This window comes from Micrasema longulum, unplaced genomic scaffold (genome assembly GCF_059751315.1).
Source record: "Micrasema longulum isolate JH-2025_06_02 unplaced genomic scaffold, ASM5975131v1 h1tg000306l, whole genome shotgun sequence".
NCBI lineage: Eukaryota > Metazoa > Arthropoda > Insecta > Trichoptera > Brachycentridae > Micrasema > Micrasema longulum.
Genome location: NW_028277510.1, coordinates 902,999 through 924,569, shown reverse-complemented (window position 1 = coordinate 924,569; position 21,571 = coordinate 902,999). Strand labels below are relative to the sequence as shown.

General features: G+C 32.2%; 1 protein-coding gene across 1 annotated transcript in view; it reads left to right on the top strand.

Moving 5' to 3' along the window:
- The window catches only part of LOC148282682 (homeobox protein homothorax-like), a 182,693-nt gene that overhangs the window by 148,695 nt on the left and 12,427 nt on the right, over nt 1-21,571 (top strand). The window contains exon 4 of the mRNA XM_088224709.1: nt 21,297-21,355. Within this exon, the coding sequence (XP_088080835.1) occupies nt 21,297-21,355 (59 nt within the window). The remainder of the gene's footprint in view (nt 1-21,296; nt 21,356-21,571) is intronic.

Sequence of the window (21,571 nt, the reverse complement as noted above, 5' to 3'; positions counted from 1 at the left end):
ATTGTAATTGGCTTAGGCCGTATATATTGAGGTTATACTGACAGAATGCATTATGTCAACAGTCTTTTTATATTTAAGATATTTTTAAATAAAGGTGCAAGATGTTGATTTTATGATATGCCTAGAATAAAGACTACTCTTACAAATTAAAAAAAAATAATAAAAATAATAGAAAGTTGTGGGAGAAATAATGCTTTGACAGTTTAAAAAAGCTTTAAATGCGATTATCTCGAAACTTGTTTTAATGACTAAATACATTCTGTAAATAAAAAGCCTCTAAATATGAAATAAATAACAATACTTGTGTTTAAAAGGTGTAATCCACAGTACGTTCATTTTTTTTTAAATTTCCAACAATAGTCTTTCCCATTTTTGTATTTAAACATATTTAAAAAAAATCGTAACTATGCAATCATCATAACTGTTACTTCTTATCATATACTTTACAAAAAAAATATTCTTTACTATCAGTTATAAGCACAATTACATTGATAATTTAACTATTATTTAAGATAATGCAAAACCGATAAATTTTAACAATGGTAAAAATATATACCTAGCAACAATTTCCAATGTTTGCATATCATGTAATAGTTTTATGAAACAGCATATCGTTGTGTGCATCTATGAAACAAAATCGCCGTAGAGTAATTTTATCATTTTGCACAAGCTCGTCTCGTCCAAAGGTTAAATAGACGTGTCTCCCTCCCCTGGCCACGAGCCGCCACTGTAAACATGCCTCCGCAATATTTATAATGAGTATTTTATCTGTTAATCTCTCATATTGTATTACCACCGCCCAGACCAGTGGCGGGGTGGACTCTCTAGAGGGGGTAGCCCAGTGCTTGATTACTGATAAGCAAACCGAAATATTCATTTCACATTAATTTATTTACTTTCTGATTGTACTGCTAAAAAATATTATAATTTTAGTAAATTAATTTATTCAAAAAAATACACATAAAGTATTTGTTTACGTAATAAAACTTGCCAATTATCGGTCGCTATAACGATACTTTATAGTAAAGTGCTTAACCCAAACTGTTTTTATGCTAGTCAACATTTTAGGGGCAAATTATTAATATACTTTCTATTATTGTCAAGATTGTAAATGTTTTCATTTTTTTGTTAGAAATCTTCAGATTTCGAAGTAACAGGGTCTACAAATTTTGATAACGTGGGTAGTAGAAACGTAATATGTAAATTAGAAACCATTTAAAAATATGTAAAAACATTTGAAAAATTATTGTTTGTCCATTTTATAATCAAATACAAAATAAATCGCTTGTCGTTTTTTCCATATTATTGAGTTTAATGTATTAAATAAACTCTCCAATATATTTTGTTTTACCTGATAAATAGAAAATATCAATGTGTAATGTGTATACAATTTCATATAAATATATTTTATAAATGCTGTTCTGGACGAATCATAGTTTTGATTATTCATAAGGACGGGTAAAATATTCAGAGTAACGTTTTGTTTGCCGAAAGCTTTACACTTTATCAGCCAACCGAACTCCTTAATTTTGCATCCGCCGGTTCATTTTCGGATTCCCGATTCTAATTTAAATATTTAAATTTCCACTATCTCTTCTCATTTGTTTACACATATTCCGTAGTACGGACGGAGCTGCGTTCGGTGGTTCGTGTTCATAGAGCAAAACAGTTTCCTCTATGCGGTGCGTAGTTTAAAATTTGAATCCCAGAATCATTAATTTGATAAATGGTCGCTGGTTTACTTCCCGGGGGGAGTTGCCAACGATTCCCCTCGTCCTACTCGCCGTCCCTCCTTTGACTAGGTTCTTCGCTGGCCGATTTAACATGACAATCTCTGAACACCCTCCGCACTATTCTGCTGGCCTGGTAGTAATTAAGATAGTACGATCTGGAAAAAACGCTATCTGATCCAATTGCTGACTTTTTTAATGGATTTACTTGTTATCTCACTAAACTGATCAGAAACTGAAGACAATGAAAACGAATCGTCAACACTCACTTATATGGAAAATCTTAATTTATAAAATAATGAGTAGGTTTTTTCATGTTAGAGTAATTAGTGAGCTGTTAGCGTATAAGAAATAATATATTACAAATCGTGGTTTCGTAATTTCCTATTCGTATAAAGTGATTTCCGGAATTCCTTCTATTATTGATTTTGCACATCACTACTTGCTGTTTTTCTTTTAAATGCCTAATTATTCCCCAAAATATAATACCGGTATATGTGGATTATTTTAAAACCATCTGGTCTGGTTTTAAACTTAGGATATTATTAAGTGAGTAATAATTAATGGAGTGCCCGGTCGATTTAAGGCTTTTAGTGTTCGATATCTGTTTCACTAAAAACATTAAAAAAACAAAAAAGGACTTTGGAATATGATAAGTTTCAAGTTAAACCCCTGTGTATTTATATGCAAAGTTGATGACTTCGAAATCTTATTCATACCCCATATCAAATCGTAGGTTGTCGCACCTCAAGATATTAATAACTCGCCCTCTTAGGTTGCAAGCTGTCGCCGTTTTGCTGTACAAATTGGGTTCGGCAATTGGCAATAAGGGCTGCTTACACTCCTGCCCTCCTAATACTGCCATACGGCGCCCTGTTATGGCATTATCACCGGCTCCTTGTAGCTATGGGGTTGACCTAACGTTTGACCCCAGCAGTAGCAGCCATAACGGCCAAATGACACCAGACTCAGCTCTGCTTCATGTCGAAGGGAGAGCCAAGATCGCTGGTAGAAATACCACCCTCCTGACATTTCTACTCTCCAACTTTTGACACGAAAACACTTTAAAGCGTAGCTACAAAACGATTTTTGTTTAAATCGTGGAAAAAATGTCCTTATCCAACGATGATGGTGCATAGGAAACTGCATTTGAACACAAATTGCAGCGTATCTCGATTATATGTGCATAAAAGCGTGATTATACTTATTTTCTTAGTGCATTTTTTAACTTTATTTTTCAACCAACTTTTCCAACAAGGAAAAATAAACCTCATTTTAAATGACTATAACGTCCTTAATCTTAAAATAGCCAAAATTAGCTCCATAATATATTGCAGTAATATAAATAGAATTGCATAACGTATTCCATATGTCAACAGTCCCCTGTTGAGTTGGAAAATGAACCGGACAACGCGTGTAGTGGATTTTCATTATATTAATCTACCGACGCACATAATATTAACAGATTAATAATAAGTAACAGATTGCTTTCTTTGCCTCGTATTTTCGAACCACCAAACTTCGTACGAATTCAGATTTTTATTTCAATAATAAGACCATAAATCTAATGACACAAATACATAATCCTAAATTCTGTAAATATTCAGTTTGCTTATCCAACAGAAATGAATCTGTGTACGAAAAGCCGTTAGCAAATCGTGGGAAACACGCGAGATTCTCGAATCAAAATCAATAAAATTTAATTTATTGAATCTGAATTCAAATGTGTTTTGAAACCAGTTTTAAAGCAACTGTTTTAATTTTTTTTTTTAATTACGCTTTAATATTATTATGTTACGAATATCCTACTAACTTTCAGTTTTCTGTGAACTATTTAGCATTCTTGATAAATTGCTTCGGCCCGAATGATAAAGCGTTGATTAATTATTAACTTTTTATCAAGTTGATTGTTGAGGCGGATACGAGTAAATTAATGACACAAATTAAATGACATATTACATCTCTAATAAAACGGTTGGGTGATTAATATTTTAATTATTTGTTTTTATAGCTGTCTGTTGTGACGGAGTGAAAACTGAGTAATCGGGGGAGATGGGAGAGAATGAACACGTCAACGTTTGACAGACATGATAAAACATTCGTGCTCATACTGACAGATGCCAATCATACATTATTGGGGCAGGTCAGATATACTACTTTACGGAGATCAGTGCCATTACTATTCCAACGTAAAGGTAACGCGTAATTTATACATGCATATACCTGTAATACGTGCCTTACTAATATTCAATACATTATATTTTGACTTAATCATTAAATAACTGTCATTTTTTACATATAAGTAATTGATTACATGTTGCATACTGAATTTGTAATACTATTTGCATATGCAGTTTTTAAAAACATGGTTTCATAAATGGAAGAAATCGTTTTCGATCAATATTTGCATTTTGTCTTAATCATTTATTTATTCATTTTTATTTATTTTATATTTGGGAAAAAAACAACAGTTTTTACATATATTGTAAACAGGAAATAATAATATATATAAACGAAAATTGTGAAAACAGTCAATATTATTTTTCTACAGTAGTGTAAGCTATTGATTAAGTACATTATCGGTATCAAAATAAAAGCAATTTAACAATTAAGAAATGTTAAGCACTTAGAAGTTGCAAATAAAATAAAAATACACATATTTATATGCAGTAATAAAAATAAAGGAAATAGAATCGAGATAAATTTAAATTTAATGAATAAGAAAAGAAAAAAGTCACACATTTAAATATATACAAAGTAAGTATGTACACTCTTTCCCTGTGTTTATGTAAGATTGTCTATTTTTTTGTGAAATTTATAAACAATTAAGTAAATAAATTAATTAATGCAACTATATCATTATTATTTTTATTTTACTTACTACACACGTTTATGTAAACGTGGTAATTTGATGTATTTTTTCCAGCGGGGCAATAACAATCAAAAGTTAACAGAGTTATCTTCGACTGTCTATAAAGCAAAATCGAAATTTATGTACGTAAATATGCATATTTGTTTGAAAAATAAAAATATCCTGGTCGAAAACTTGTAATTGAACGTGTTTAAAAAAAAAATTGTTTCCACATAATATAAAACTTAATTTTTAATTTGCAGATAAAATTTAAGGTAAATGTTAACTTACCATTGCAACACGTGCCCTGAGTTTCCGAAAGTTTTTCAGCAACTGAACACTTTGCAAATCCGAAAATTTTAAAGGAGCACATAGCTTATTTTTAATTTAGAATCGACCTCGGAAATAGTAATTTGGCACAAATTTTATTGCTGTACCCAATTTTTTTTTAAACCTTCGCATTTGTACCTATGAATAGATACTTGACGTCATAAACATCATTGGAGATTGACCATCACTTGTCTTTCGAATTAAAGTAAACCTTTAAATGTGTTGCAGCGAATAGAATCACTTCATCTTTTTGTGGAACACTTATTCAGGCTCAGAAGAACATAGTTCGAGAAACCCAGATCTGGTCTTTCAACTCTTGCATTGATTTAAAGTTTCTCTTTATTTTTTATGAATATTCTTACTTCTTTAATAATATTGGTAGACCTGCATAGATACCATTACAATATCGACTTTCGACACTACAAACGCATTTATCAATTGGCGGGCGGCATCAACCGGCAAATTTTTGTGTACGCATTTAATTTTTTTCAGCTGATAGAAGTATGAACTTATTGTTCTACTAGTTTGAGCGTTGAGAGAAAGGATTTCCGTTTATATGAGTATTTACATGCGTAAATATAAATGAAAATCCACGGCAAAGACTTATGGTTTTATTAATGTTTTTTGTTTCATTCAAGTTTTCATGGGTTATGAGGTGTGGAATATAATAGTAAGCATAATTAACTACTAGTCTTGATGGCTTGATTTCAATCACTTTAAACGCGTATAGAAGAAATCCATACATTTGGACATACTCAAAACTGGTTGATTAATATTTTTACTTTATTTTCACATTTTTTAGACTAACAACTGAGAGCCTTTACTGATCATTTTTCTGTTAAACTCGTAAAATATTATGATGTACTCGGTGCTCAAAAAGAGGTAGAAAAAAGAGAAGGAAATTTATACAAAGACCATTGATTACTGATCTTATTGTCTGAATTACGATTTAAAGGGTTTTTATGTTCGCAGTGGTACAGAAGGCAATTTCCACTGAAAAGAAATTATAGCTCGATATTTGTTTACGGTAGGTATAAACCGTCGCCTTAATTTGAAAACAACGTAAGTCACTAAATGACAACTTTACAAGAGACTAAAAACATAATAAATCTATAATTTTGTCTGAAATTTTAGTGTTTTTTTTTTTTTTTTAAATATTTTGTTTCTAAAGAATACGTGATTTTTAAGTGTTTTATTAAACTATTGTGCTGCCTTCAATTAGCAAAGAGGCAGTTTTTTATTTTTTAAAACACAAAATGAGTTAAATATGAGGTAATGTTCTACAAGTAATTTCAAACCATTAGATATTTAAAAAAACACTGAAAAAATTATTTCATTTCAAAAACCGGTATAATGTAATGTTTTTGTTTTTTAAGCAAAAATACATTTTCTTTAAATTCATAAGCAAAAAAACAATCTAGATAATGATGGTATTATGCTAAGAATCAATTGACATACTGTGTTATTACTAATGATTATATACTGTTTTTAATAATTTTTATAAAAATGATAAATACTCAAAAGCTCAAAATATGACTTACAAATATCTGCCCTTTTGCTTGTGAGGACAGTATCGTACTGCCCACTTCTGATTTACGTTGTAATTTAAGGAACGTACATCTTTTCTTAAGATACGCGTTATCAAAAAGAGTTTTATCTCGTTTCTGTCAATACTTTTCATGTATTTTTTATGCTTTATGGATATGCATCTATTTTGTATGATCCAGTATAAGTTGGATTCGTTCCTACGTTTCGACTTCTTTTGCAGAAGCCAAACTTACTACTTACTGCTGGATGTATTTTATCTTTTGTAAACTTTTTGAAATCATTTTTATGTTAATTAAATTTATCATAAAAGTATTTCTAAATTAATATTTAACTGTCAATTTAGATTTCTTACTGTCCATGCGCTCTAAAGCAGCAGAATATGTTGTAATCTAGATTGTATCTGTAAACGTTTTTTAAAAATGTATTTTTTTATTAAAAACACTTCTTAGTATTTTTTATTAAGGCTTGATTGTAACCGACCGTGCGCTCTATAGCTACAAGTCGTCTTTTTATCGAGCTCCTATGATTTTTTTTAAATGTGGAAAAGAATAAAAAAGAAGAAAAGAAGCATTTTGGTAACAAAATCTACGCACTTATTTATAAAGTTAGCTGATAACATTTTAATAGCTTGTATAAACGTTTAATATAGCAATTATATCTAAATTTCTCAAGAATATATTTTTTCAAATTAATTTTGAATATTTAAATTTTTCAGTTCCTTTTATTTCTTTAGGTAACTCATTGTACTGTTTAAGCCCCTTCTACAATAAGTTTTGAAACATTGTTTTTTTTCGTCATTGGTAATCTTATCTTTTTTTATCACAAGTTTCGTATGTGTAATATTGTTGGTTAAATTTAGTTATCCGTATTTTTATTTATCCCCTTAATTACGACTGAGATGGTTGCTATTTTGTCTCAAATACAGAACAAATGTACTTTCATTGTATTTAAATCGAGGCGACAATACGCAATTTCGTTGTAGTAAAATGAAAAATTCTCATTACGATAAGGCACAAGGAGAATCATCATAATTTCCGTTTAAGGTCAATCCCGACCCGAATCATTTTCGATATGCATTAGGTATCCCAAATCTAAATGGGATTCCTCCGATGGCCGGCGGAGGGCGGAGAGGGCGGCGGAGGGCGGCTGAATACGAAATGCTCCATCTACATAATAAATACGGTCCAAAGGAGGCCCAATCACGCGGCGGCACCGGGACACGCGCCCAAGGCACAAATCATATTTCAATCTCATAAACTGACCAAGGGAGCCAGAGCCGCCCTGGGAGGGGGCGCACGTGATGTTTGACGCAGGGCGGATGATGGCGAGCCGTTATTTAGCGGAGAATGCGCGCCGCATGGAAACTGCCGCTAAATAGCCGCCCTCGGCTTTCGCGGCCGACAGGGCGGGTCCAAGACTGGCTGAAAATCGCCCTTACAATAATAACCGGACTGCCTCAGCCCTAAAAAGTTCACCCATTTTTTTGTTTTTATTTAAATGTACTTATTTTATTTGTAAAAGAACTAACCGCTAAGCCTCTATCTTAAAGGCTTGTCAGCAGGCGAGGAAGGAGAAATATGGAAGGAATTAATAAAAAATACACCACAACACCCTGACCAATAAATAAAATAAATCTTGCTTGGATTTTTTTGTTACAATTGGTAGGAATCGAACCCGTGACGCCAGTTTCACAGTTGGCCTTCGAATCAACTGCGCCTCCTGCGTTTTTCATCGGCCTCGTGGTGTAATAGTCAGCGCGTTTGCCTACTATGCGAGAGGTCTCGGGTTCGATTTGCGACAATCATCATCATTCCCTTTCCGCACCTAATTGTGCATAAAGCACTGCACTCGCACTCTCTCATGTAGAGATATTTTTCAAACTTCTTTTGGATTTTCTCTATCATAAGAGAGTACTTCAGTTCATGTGGCCCCCAAATCATCGAGCCACTCTCGAGTTTACTTCGCACCAAGGAGTTGTAAAGAGTTCTCAGTACGCGGGTATTTTCGAAAACCCTGGCAGTACGCAGAACAAATCTTAACATCTTCAATGCTTTACCACTCATTGTTTCTATGCAAACCAAACTAACCATATATAAAGCAAGTCAATAACATAAATTGATAGAATTCATTTTCAATTGATTCTATTTGAGCTTACCGTCTAATCATTTTTAAATAATGTTGCTCATTGTTACTATATTTATTATGTTTTTAGTATTTTTTTTAATTTTCGGGATAAAAATTAAGTAGCCTATTTTACTTCCTATCTCTTTGGCTATCTCTGTGCAAAAAAAATAATCAAGTCGTCAATCAAGATCAGTAGCTCTTTTGAGACGTGAAGGACCCAGAAACAAACACACTTTCGCATTTATAATATTAGTGAAGATATTATTAATATTGAAAGCATTAACATTGTGGTAAAACATTTTACTAAATGTTATTATATATATTTTTATGTAATCACTTACTGACTTTCCTATGTTTGCCGGTTTCGAGACGTACTCGTCAACTTTTTGTGGGTTATGCATGTTGGTTTAATTGGTGTCCTGAGGAAGAAACGGGTACGTCTCAAAACCGGTAGACATAGAATAGTCGGTAAGAGGTTATATTCAAATATTTAATAATATTATAAGTTAATTTATATCTGATTATCCTTTTTGCATTGTATTCTTTGGAATTTTATTATTTATAACTTATACCCTGTTTTTCTGGATTGTTATTCTATTGCCATCACAGGTCATAATTATATAATTTAATCTAATCAATTTTACTACGTATTTTTTATTGTTAATTATTATGGCTTGACACGGGCATAGCCTAAAAAGCTTTAATAAGTTTATTAATATTGAAACTAGTGTAATTTTGAATGAATACAAAATAAAAAATAAATTAAATAAAAAATTAATAAAAAAAAACAAAAAACATGGGATATCTTACAGTAGAATCGTTATTGCATAGTGGTTTCTTATTTATTTCAATTTTTTTCTTTTTTATAACTCTTGAAGTAGTCAGTAATTCGTATTATTTTTGGTACCTATTTATTTTTTACAACAATTCATTGATACCACAACACGCAAACTTGGTCTATTTCATTGTCTTTAATTTATTTATCAACATTTTAATTTATGTTTTTATGTGTACTTTCTTTTAATAGTAGTGGTATTTTCATTATTCCCGAATTCGGGCCTGATCGTATGACGCGCTGCCATAGGATCCAGTCCCGTAGGATGCCGACCAATTTCCACAGATTTCCGAAGGGATATTGTTCCTTCTTGGGACACATTTCTGTTACGTGCCAAGACTGTCGTATAATATTATGGATTAGTCAAGATAAACATTTTACTACCTTTCTTAATTATTTCGATTCTTTAAATACCGCCCTTACCAATAACTAAAAAAAAAAAATAATTTGACTAACTTTTTTCTTAAAAATGTATGCAGTCTTCAGGAACATTATTTACTCGTACTTACATGCGATGAAATTTAAAAAAATAGACAGTAATTTCAACGGCACAGTAGATAACATCCCTCTTGGTGGGAAGCACTAACTTTGATTAATTTTAAGATGTATTTTTCTAAAGTGTATTTTTGTAATTATATTTCTATGTAAATAATATATGTATGGAAAAATAAACAAATAAAAAAATAAACAAAAAATTAAAATTCATTTAGTAGATATTATACTCCCAGGAGTAATATAAAAAAACTCATTTAGGACCGTACATAAAAAGAAAAGATTTTTTTGACCATTCATAATACTCGTATCATACATAGTTAATACACTCCAAAGTAGTAAGAAAACACAATATAAAAAACACAAACCACAATACTTTACACTATCTATATAAATTACATTAATAGCTATCACTATCAAAAAGATTTAAGTAATATTTTTTTTCTTGCGACACTTTTGGTTTTGCTATTCGACTTTTCGTTTTTAAGCTCAACGGGCAGTTTATTAAATTCGAAATGGCCAATATTTTCCAGGTACTTTTTTCCGAACTCCGTTGAGCGAAATTTAGTAACATGAAGATTTTAAATTTAGGAACAGGTAAAATCACTAAAATGTTTTTCCCAACGCTGGCTGATGCAGCAAACTTCCGTCGTCACCAAAGTACTTTTGAAACGACCCAAATTTTCACCTGACACGGAGCTATGAGAAGTTAAATTTGATGATGATGACTATTGTCCATGCGATGATATTTCTTCACAGAGTATCGAACATCTGTTATTTCAGTGCCCATTTTTCAGTTTACAACGCCATAATCTTGAAGCAGAGTGCAGGAAGGATGGAATATCTTTAACAGATATCCACACTGTAGTTAAAAAGTATTTGTTATGCGCCATCATTCTTGAACTTTGCAACAATGGTGATTGGACTTATAAAGGTAATAAACCAAAATCAGTGACCAAACATCCCATTTCCAAGACAAACAAAAAACTATTTTTTCTGAGTACCTTAGCCTTGTACATGACACGTAAGGCTACTAAATACAGGGGTCCAAATAACATGAAGTTTTTTTGAGTTACGAACGTGAAATACAAAAAAGTAAATAATACGTTATGGTTATGAATGTCATGATTAAATGTGTATTTTAAATTTGTGTGAGCAGAAAAGTTTATGATATTTTAAATACTCTTGGTGGTGTCATGCAGTGGCATCACCTTGAAAGAAAGTATTTCTGTCTGTCGGTAGATATTGATATTACAATGAAATAACCATGGAATTATAATATACCAGAAGGTTTAAATTTTTTTTTGAAGAATTTGAGAAGAGAATATGGAAGTCTCTGCATTTACATGGCTTATAACCTGGCTGGTTAAAGTGGCCATTTTACACACTGTGTAATATTCACTATTTTGCCTATGTTTAAACATCCACTTTTTTCAACTCTTTCATCTATTGACTTTTATGAAGCACAAGAGCTGAAACCTTTATAGACTAGGCTACGCCTGAAAACATTTATTAAATTTTTATACTTCTTATAGGTCAATTTTTTAAACGCCTAGCTGTGAGACTAGCGTCGTGGGTTCGATTCCTGTCCGTTGCAGTAATTAAATGTATGATGTATTTTTCATAACTTCTTTCTCTATCTTTCCTGCTTACAAGTCTCTAAAATAAAGGCTTAGCGGGGTATATCTTTTTATTTAAATATTTAAAAAATGTATATTTCGATGATAAACGTATTATCACCGATTTAATCGTTCTTTCACTTTTGAAAAATAAACACTATTGAAATATTTATTGTGATACGGAAATCTTTAAAATCATTTGCAAAGCACCATTGCCTTGAAACCAAAAGTGAAGAAGATAAATTAATGCGAATTAATTTGTGTATTAAAGTAAAGTGTTTCTTTTACAACAGACACTGAGCCGAGAGCTTTTTATTTTAAAACAAGGAGATAACGGCTTAAATTTATTTCTTAATTAAATGTTACACGTACCTTTGAAAGCATTTCGCAATATTAAAACGGTCTAATCGCCCCTTCGCCTTTCACTATATTAATTAACCGAATAATTAATTAAAGAAACATTTATTAAAACGTGACATTACAAAACACTTAAGGTACTACCTCTTTAGCGTCTTAATTTCCATAATGCCCACCCGTGAAAAAAGTCATTCCCGGCTTCAGACGTCTCGAGAAGTTATGATTACCAGGCTCCCATATTACTGAGCTGGTGAATTTACTGCAAATATTTCGTAGGCACTCCGAATCCGGCGCGAGGGCGCGGGTCGCAGCGATCAGGCCGAGCAAATTAACCCTTAATTAAACAAAATCACAACTTATGGCTTCTCGGAGAATACGAGTTTGTTTCCTAACACCCGCGCAATTACCTTCCGCCCTGATACGAGAGGGGCTGAGGTATGAAGACGTAATTCCTGGATTCGAACTGGCAACGAATCAAATCCTTTAATTTTATTTACCGCGAACAGTTATATATAGCTTTTAATTTCGATCGATCTCTACAGCATTAGAATAAAACCATTTGTATCCGGATAGTGTAATTAATAAACGTACATAATATAATCGAATTAATTAAAAATGAGAAAAAATGTATTACAAAGACCGCTATATTTGAATATTCTTTCCAATGTGATTTTTAGTATCATTATTTATTTTAATTTCATTATTCCGTATCACTTATTTGAAACGGATTTTTTTAACATACGTCTATTTTTCGCATTAAAATTATCATGAGAAGGACCGTGCGACAGTATTTTGAAAAGCTTTAAATCTCATTGTATTATGTCCATATTCGCCAGTATTATGTGGCAGTAAGATTAATTCCATCGCCGTACATTAGCTCCAATTGCTGTAACGAATGCCTTACCGACTTTACGCGGATGTGTGCTCTTTTTATTTCTACCCTACGCCAAAAGGCAGGCTCCACTTTATTCGTACGTGTCAAATGCATTAAATAGCCTATTTAAGTCATATCGGCCATTTCATCAGGCAATTCCTTGGGGATTTGAAATGAATTCGCTGGTAAGCTTTCGGCAATTCGACTCCTGGAGGTTTTTACCGCAAAGCAACCGCCTGAAAGTCAGTAGTCATATAATTTCCACCTATCTTTGTTCGTTCATTCGAACTAACAACAAAAATAATATTTCAGATATATGTTATGTAAATATCAACAGAGAAGAAATTAAGGGTTTTATCTAAAACAAATCCACGAAAATTCGGATATTTTTTTTAAAAAAGAAAGGAGACAATAGCAGAGTAAATAAACCTATTTGTTTTGTAATTAATTGAGAATAATGTATGGAAAATTGATTTCTATACTATACGGGTAACGAATGATAAAATCCTAATGAAAAATCACCAAAATAATTATAATAAAATGGTGTACTATTGTACGGGTAAATGAAAGAAGTTTAAACAGACTTTGTTGATACTCGCATAGAGTATTAGTAACCGATACAAATATCATTAATCCAGCGTAGCATAATACTCTGTAATTATCCTTAATGCGCACCCCCCTTCGGAGAAATAATGAATTCTTTCTGAATGCGTTTACTGTACCCATGGGGGAGACGGGGGTAAGCTGACGATACATCACACAGCACCATATTGATTGTGTTAAAGAACATACCCTAACTACGGCACTCGTGTTATTTCTAAACTTACAATTATAATCCCCCTTTGTAACTCTTTGGGTCCACGGAGCATGCGGATGACAGGCGACGATTTCGTGAATGATGATTCACACAAGAATCATTAACTCGGAGCGTACATTATCAAGCTCACGAAATCATTATAATAACAACAACGAAAACGTTTGAATTTTTAGTCGAATTTTTGAGCTAAAAACAAAATACATTTAAATTTTCAAGGAGATGAACTTTGTTTAAGGGGTAACATGAATCATTCGCAAGACTTATGATTTGTAATTTATTAATTTAATTTCTATGATTTTCGATAAACTTCCAGATGGATGTATCAAGATTAATACATTCAAACACACCTCAAATATTGTTTTAAAAATGTCTTTACTTATAAACAGGTTTTCCATCTTCTAGAGGCTTACGTGAGGTCAACGTAAGCCACATTCTAGATTTCCATATATATAAAAAGCCACACCATAGTCTCGTCCTTATGAAGTACAGGTAGGCGATGCCCGATGGCTGGCGGTACCTACTTCTAAAACACCACACTTCTTAACGAAGTGGACTAAAATCGTATCGATTCCCTATATTAAGATTGTTGTTTAAGAGTAAGTAGTCATCGAGTCAAAAACCAGAACTGTATCCGAGCGAATGAAGAATACAGTCATGTGTGTGAAACAGAATCAGAATTCTGGACGAGTATTTTTGAATGGCTGTTTTTGAAGACTTTTTATTTTATTCTTTATATTGGGAGTTGCTTTATTATTCACCTTGCTTATAATAAACTAGATTTATATTTCAAAAGTGGATTTTTCTGCAATTAACTAACTAACTAACTAACCATCACGCCATTTCCCCAGAGAGGTAGGCAGAGAGGATAGAACGCCACACCACTCTGTCCTGGCACACTTCCTTTGCTTCCTTCACATTCATACATCTTCTCATGCACGCACGTCGATTATTCCGACTTTTCATATGACCACTTTCAAGAATTTGTTGTACTTGATCATGCCATGTCTTTCTCGGCCTTCCTCGACTTCTACAACCAGACACATTCGCATCATAAATCTTTTTAGCCGTTCTTTCATCATTCATTCGCTCCACATGACCGAACCATCGCAAAAGACCTTTCTTAATTTTGTCGATAATGCTTAACTCAGCCTTGCATTCTGCTCTAATTTCGACATTAGGGCACCTATCATACATTGTTTTTCCGCACATTCGCCTGAGGGATCGCATTTCAACAGCATTCAGTCTACTTTCGTCCCTTTTTTTCCAACTCCATGCTTCGCTTCCATACATTAGGGTTGGTACCAGAACTCCATTATGAACTGCTAATTTAGCCTCTAGCGATAGACACTTATTTGCTACGACAGACTTTAAGGCACCATTAACTCTGTTACCGGCACTAACCCTCCTTTCAATATCCTTGTCCATATTTCCATCTCTAGTAAACATACTACCCAGATATACAAATTCTTCGACCTGTTTCAAACTATCTCCATTTACTATAATCTTACATTCAGTCATAGTTACATTTCTTTCAAAGACCATGACGTTCGACTTTTGCACATTCATTAGCAAATCACTCTCCTTGCACACTTCGTAAACCTTTGTAACCAAGGATTGCAGTTCCTCTTCGCTGTCAGCTAGGAGGACTGCGTCATCGGCGTACAGAAGGCAACTGACAGTTAAATTACTCATTTTCGCTCCCACATCCATACTTTCTGCAATTTCTGCAATTAAATTTATCTAAACTGTTGGGATCAGGAGGAATATACTAATTTGGGCCAATCAGGAACTTCTCAGCATTTGCTCATGTGGAGAGGAAACCACTTAAAACTCTTTAGGAGAAGCCGGCCTGTTGGCAGTAGTCAACAGGCCTTCCGTTCCACTAGAGAAGTATTCGTCATTTTTTTTCCCATGTATGATACTACCTCTCGTGTGAGTTCTTTATTATCCATCATGGTTGGGATGTTGCATAGATCTTCACCCAGGCTTCTGCATCGCGCCTCCAGCTGTTATCTTTGAAAACTAAAAAGGGGGCAATGCATCAACAGGTGACGGACATCTTGAGGAGTTTCACCATTGCGGCCTGCGTGGTGTAGTGGTCAAGACGCTTGACTCACGCACGGAAGGTTCCGGGTTCGATTACCGGTGAGAACACAAATATTAAAAATGTGATTTTTCTCAAGTCTGGTTGTTCTGTAATGTAATTCACCACTGTAATTGGGCATCCTGGCCTGTTGTGGTGCAAAAAAAAATGAAATGAAATGAAAAACGCATGGGCAGCTGTCGATCTCGGAGAACTTGAAGCGATGCAGGTAGATCATTGAAGACTGCTCTCTAGTCAAAATCCTGAAATTGAAATTCGAGTGGAGAAACATCCGCCACGTAGTGCAGTAGTTCGAGGTCCCGCGTTCGATTCCTGAGATCGGCATAAAAAGTATTTCATTGTCCCTGGGCTAGCAACTTCCTGTAACAGATAATGAAGATACTTTTCTTTTAATTTAACAACGCAGAGCCATAGGGCATAAGTGCATAGTGTGGATATGGGTTAGATGATAATAATATCCTTCATTTGGCTAGGACATGAGCTTCTTATTGTTAAAACATAAAATAGTTTCGACGCTACGACACTTTGTATTTGCATCGTTCAAAATGTTACTATCATTACATTTTTAAACTGAAATTACCACCATTGTCACGTGATCTATTGTATTTCGATAATTTCACACGCTTTGTACTGCAACCCTTGACTCGTTTGTTTGTGTTTGTGTGCATAATATTCCAGAAGGGGTGGACCTACACATGCGCGGGGTGACACAATCACATGTGTGCCAGCTCCCGTATTCACGACATAGTCAGATGCATCTCCGGGATGTTTTTCTAGGCAATTTGATTGTCGGGTACATTAATCACGGCGGGGCGCGACTCACCCCAGCCTCCCGCGCATATGAACATGCCCGTCTTCCGGCTTGGCAACCCTTATATACAAATATATTTTAATATTTTTTCGATGTTCGTAATTGAAAAACGTGCAAAATATACCCTACCGATATGATTATATTTTGTATTATTTAGGCATGTTTTTAATAATTATTTATATTATACAACATATCCTACGCATAAATGGATTGAATATCTACTTAAAGCCAGTTACATCTCAAAAAGTTAAATCAAAGTAGTATTTAAGTTTAATCATGATCAAGTTCTCGTCAAAATTAATAAAATACAGTGCATTAAAAAAGTTAGAGTTTTGACAAAAACTTGCCTACGTATCTTAGGCTAGCTTTAATTTAACCTCTTCGTGCTACAGCAAAAACCAATTACTTAAAAATTTAATGAAAATTTAAAAATGAAGTGATTTTGTTACTCAATTCAGTAGTTGTCTTAATGGTTAAATTAAATTATTATTAAATTTTTATACAAAAATAGAAATATTCGTACTAACCCATGAGTATTTTTCGTTAACAATAAACCTACTATCAATTTACAACCCCTTTAATTTTTTTATACAAATATGAAAACTTTTGGGTAAAAATTTTCATAAATATCGTTAATTACACTAGAAATTTTGTATCTAAAAAACAAATATTTTTCATAAACATATATTATATTAATTTTTTCCACATTAAATCATTTGTAAATTTCATGCGTTTTGATAGTTTACTTTACCTTACAATGAGAAAGTGCAGCCCTACGGGAAATTGGATGTAAAAAAATGTTTTCTTACGCTTGGCAAAAATTAGAGCATTAAATTGTACGGCAAGGTTTCTTGAAAATGTAAGGCAAAAATAATAAAAAATATATTAATAAAAACTACTTTGAACAACATCGCTATTTCCTATAAATCAACTAATGATAAGACAGATGAGAAAGATTTAGTCAACGGACCAATTAGCGGAACTGACCGAGAAGAAGCCGAAGAGAACTTGAGACGTCACACCCGGGATAGTTTCAGAAATACCAAACTTTAAAAAATTATAGCGCTGATAATAGAACAACAAAATTTTTTCTTAGTTAATAGTCTATAAATAAATTTAAACAATTAAAAACCACCGAACTTCCGCATGACTTGTTTTTTAGACACGCAGGTTTTAGTGGGATTTAAACGAAGAGTTTTCGAGGGTTTTTTTCGTAAAAACAGACGAAAGCTTTAATATTCAAAAACAGATCGGAAGGCACTTTGCTTGCGTGAATTTCACTTACCCTTTTAAATTTCTTTTTCCTCGCCCGATTCTTACCGCGGGAATGATTGAATCGACGTTATTGTATTGCGGAATCACAGGGGATTAGAAGCATCGGAGAGATGGAAAAAAATCTATCTCGATACACAATCACTGGTTATGGTGAAATTATTCATAAGGCCTTCTGCGCGGTACAAGGGAAGTAATGTCTTTATGCGGCGAGAACATGAGAAATCTTTATTTTATGCACCAATCCGTGGAAAAACCACAAAGAAAACATGTTACTGCAGCTATTTTAAATTTAAATCCGTTTCAAGGAGCAATACATATGTGGGATTTGCATATTACACAGACACACATGTGTGTAGGTATGTATGTACCTACGTACATATTTTCGAATACCACTTGTTTTAAATTATGTGTAATTATTTGAATACACAAAATTATTCGGTAATATATATTATATTGATATGTATAATGTTTTTTGTGAATCATTAAAAATCTCAAATTTATATTACAAATTTTTGGATAGGTTTTAATTTAAAATAATTTAAAATTATATATTCAATTTTCTAATAATCAATAAAAAAATCTTCGACTTTCTTCAAAATTTAAAAAAAATAGTTGCAATATATCTGTAATATTCTTTCGTTGAAACAAATGCTAAATGAAGATATTTTGCGCATTGCACAATTGTTACTCAATATAAATTAAAATATGTGCAATTAATATCACGCTTCATAAAATAAATGCGGGGATACAAAAATGACAGCAAAAAAAATATTGCTATCAATAGTATAAAAATGTATCTCTTTAAATGTAAGTGTGTCAGTCAAAACAATCAAATCTTATGTATTTAAAAATATATATTAAGAACTTAATCATTTATTTTTGTAAGTTGTAATAAAAATAAAAGAAATGCCCTAAAAATGGAAAGAATTATTTTGCAAAAAAAATAATCTTATTAGTAAATTTCAGTAGAAAATCATCGTACAGTTAAAGAATGAATCGTGCAATGTTTATTTTCGTGAGTAAATGCAAAAAAATAAGGATTCTGAAACATTCGGTGGCATTTGTTGATTTATTTTATTTTTATTCATTCACACATGTTTTATTCGAAAAAAATGCAAGGCACCGTCTCCCTTGACATCAATTTGAACATGCACGGCCTAACTGTCTTTTTCTCTTCGTTCCATCCCTACAGATTACATAAATATCTGAATTCATCTCGAGTTTCCTGAAAAACGCTGCCGGCTGCACACACTAGAATTATTTTGTAATTTTATACATGAAGTTTTCTCCGAGGCGGCAAACTACTCCATAGGGAAAAAATGTTAGCAGTTGGTTAACACGTAATAATTTTACATGAATCTGCCCATAGATAAAAATATACAAGTTAACTGTAAATATATAAGATAAGCTTAATTCGTTGTTGCCATTTCAAACAAACGTTATCAATTAAAAGTTTAGTTCCCTACGTACCTACGAGTATATACTATGTGCAGAAAACATATATAATATGTTTGCTGAAACTAAATCTTTCTGAGAGCTTTAGAAAGGAAAACATTCGCTTGTGCTATTTTTTGTATTTTACGTTGAAGATAAACATTTAAAAACGTATTTTGTTTTATTGATATTTAAACCGCTTTTTCTTTTAGTAAATTCATTTTTATTTGTTATTTTATGAAATAAATACTTTGGTTCCTATGATACTAATTATTTTCATTTGAGTCATTTTCAACGAGTTGTAAATAACTCTCTATTAGAAAATGTGAATAAAGTTATGGTACAGAGGGTGTTCGAACCTCGGACTATTAATCCATGGATCCGTGACACTAGCTAGCCACAGGACCACCACCCGGTTATGAGATAGAATTATACTTTTTTTTTTTAAGGTAAAACGTTGATCCTTTATTACTAACATGTATTTTTTATTTATTTTATAATACCTAAACATGAAAAACGCATATCTTCATAAAATGAATTACTCATTATAACATATGTAGGTACTAAACTAATGCATGGTAATAAACTTTTATAGTAAATACTTAAATCTTAACAAAAAATAGCCAGCAAAGCATTGTATTTCCATCTAATATGATCTGATATGTTTGTATCACTACTTTTTAAAAAACCAATTACATAAATTTAAAAGCAACAAGCTATTAAACTAATTCAGATAAATTAAATAGAGAAAGTTGATTAAATATCGAATAAAATTACGTTGTGTAAATAAAAGTAAAATCATGATCCTATAAATTTGGAAAACGTGAAATCACTTGTATCTCTTTCACAGGTAAATATTCTAAATGAGTTAAGCTTGTTTTACTAAGAGGTGACAAGATTAATAGTGTCTTTATAATTAATGTGTTGAAAATTTCTAATTTCGTAAAAAGTGACAGTTATTACACTCACAAAAAATTTATCAATTTTCTAAGCATTATAATAAATTAATGTTTAATTGTTATCATGCATATTTTAATATACTCTTCACCGCTGTAAAAAAATCTTTAGTATGCTTAAACTAAGCTACTCATTGATACATTCAATTAGCGGCATCAGAGTTTCTACCATTTTGCATCCTTTATTCTCCATCACAAATGTTTTTTTTTACTTAAATCGCAATTTCAATATATATATAATTCATATGTTTGATATTTAAAAGTATTTTCGCTCCCCACATTGATTTTATTGCTCCAGTATTTTATATTTAAGTAATGGGGGAAATTTAAAGAGACTCCCAATAAATGTGGAACACGCACGAAAGTTAATAAAATGATTCAACTTCTAGATAGTATTTATTTTATTTATTTATTTGACACTTTATTTACATATTCATAATAAGGGCGGGCATATTGTCTTAAGGTAATTTCTTCCTACCTACCCAAACCGTTCAGTTTGAGAAAATTACAAATTCATGGACATATTACAATTTTATACAAAAATTAAAAACAAAGATTAACAAAATAAAAATATATGAAAAAATTAACACTATACTATGAAGAGGGGAGAGGGGAGGGGAGGGAAAAAGCAAGGATAAAGGAACAATTAAATATTTAGATGGTGACATTTCAATCTTGACTTAAATGTAAATAAAGAAGTCTCTAACATTAGTGGGTAAATTATTCCACAATCGAGAAGCTACTACTGTAAAAAAGGAGATAAGAAAGTTAGAGCGATGACAGGGTATTAAAAGGATTCTCTCGTTACTAGAACGAAGAGATAGTCCGTGTTGTGAAAGAGGTTGGAATAGCTATAGCATTGACAGGTCATAGGCCCTGTAGATGCCTAAACTTATATATTACCTTCTCTTAAATGTTCTTCATCTCTGTTGTAATATGTTAATATAAACAGCTCCTCAGAGAGTTGAATCTAGTCCTTGTCTACAAAATATTGTTGATAAATATAATGTATTAAAATGAGCCCTCGAGGTATTTTACAAAAATAACGAAGCCTCAGAAATATTTATTTTATTTGTATTGTGTTATTTGAACAATTCATAAATGTTAATTAGTCTAATATATTTTATTTTTACTTCCAGGTTTATCAATGCGCGGCGTAGGATCGTTCAACCAATGATCGACCAATCAAATAGAGCAGGTGAGACTTTAAACATTTGTTTTTCTTTTGATTACCATGTCAATACCTCACTATTTTCGTACACGAGTACCTTTTCAATTACTGTCTTCATTAGTTATATTTACCAATCAACCATGAATAATATTGCAGTATACTTATTGACTGTATCTGTATATAAGTATTCAATTATATTTTTAGTTTTAATCCAAATTTATTTTAAAGTGAAATGAATTATTA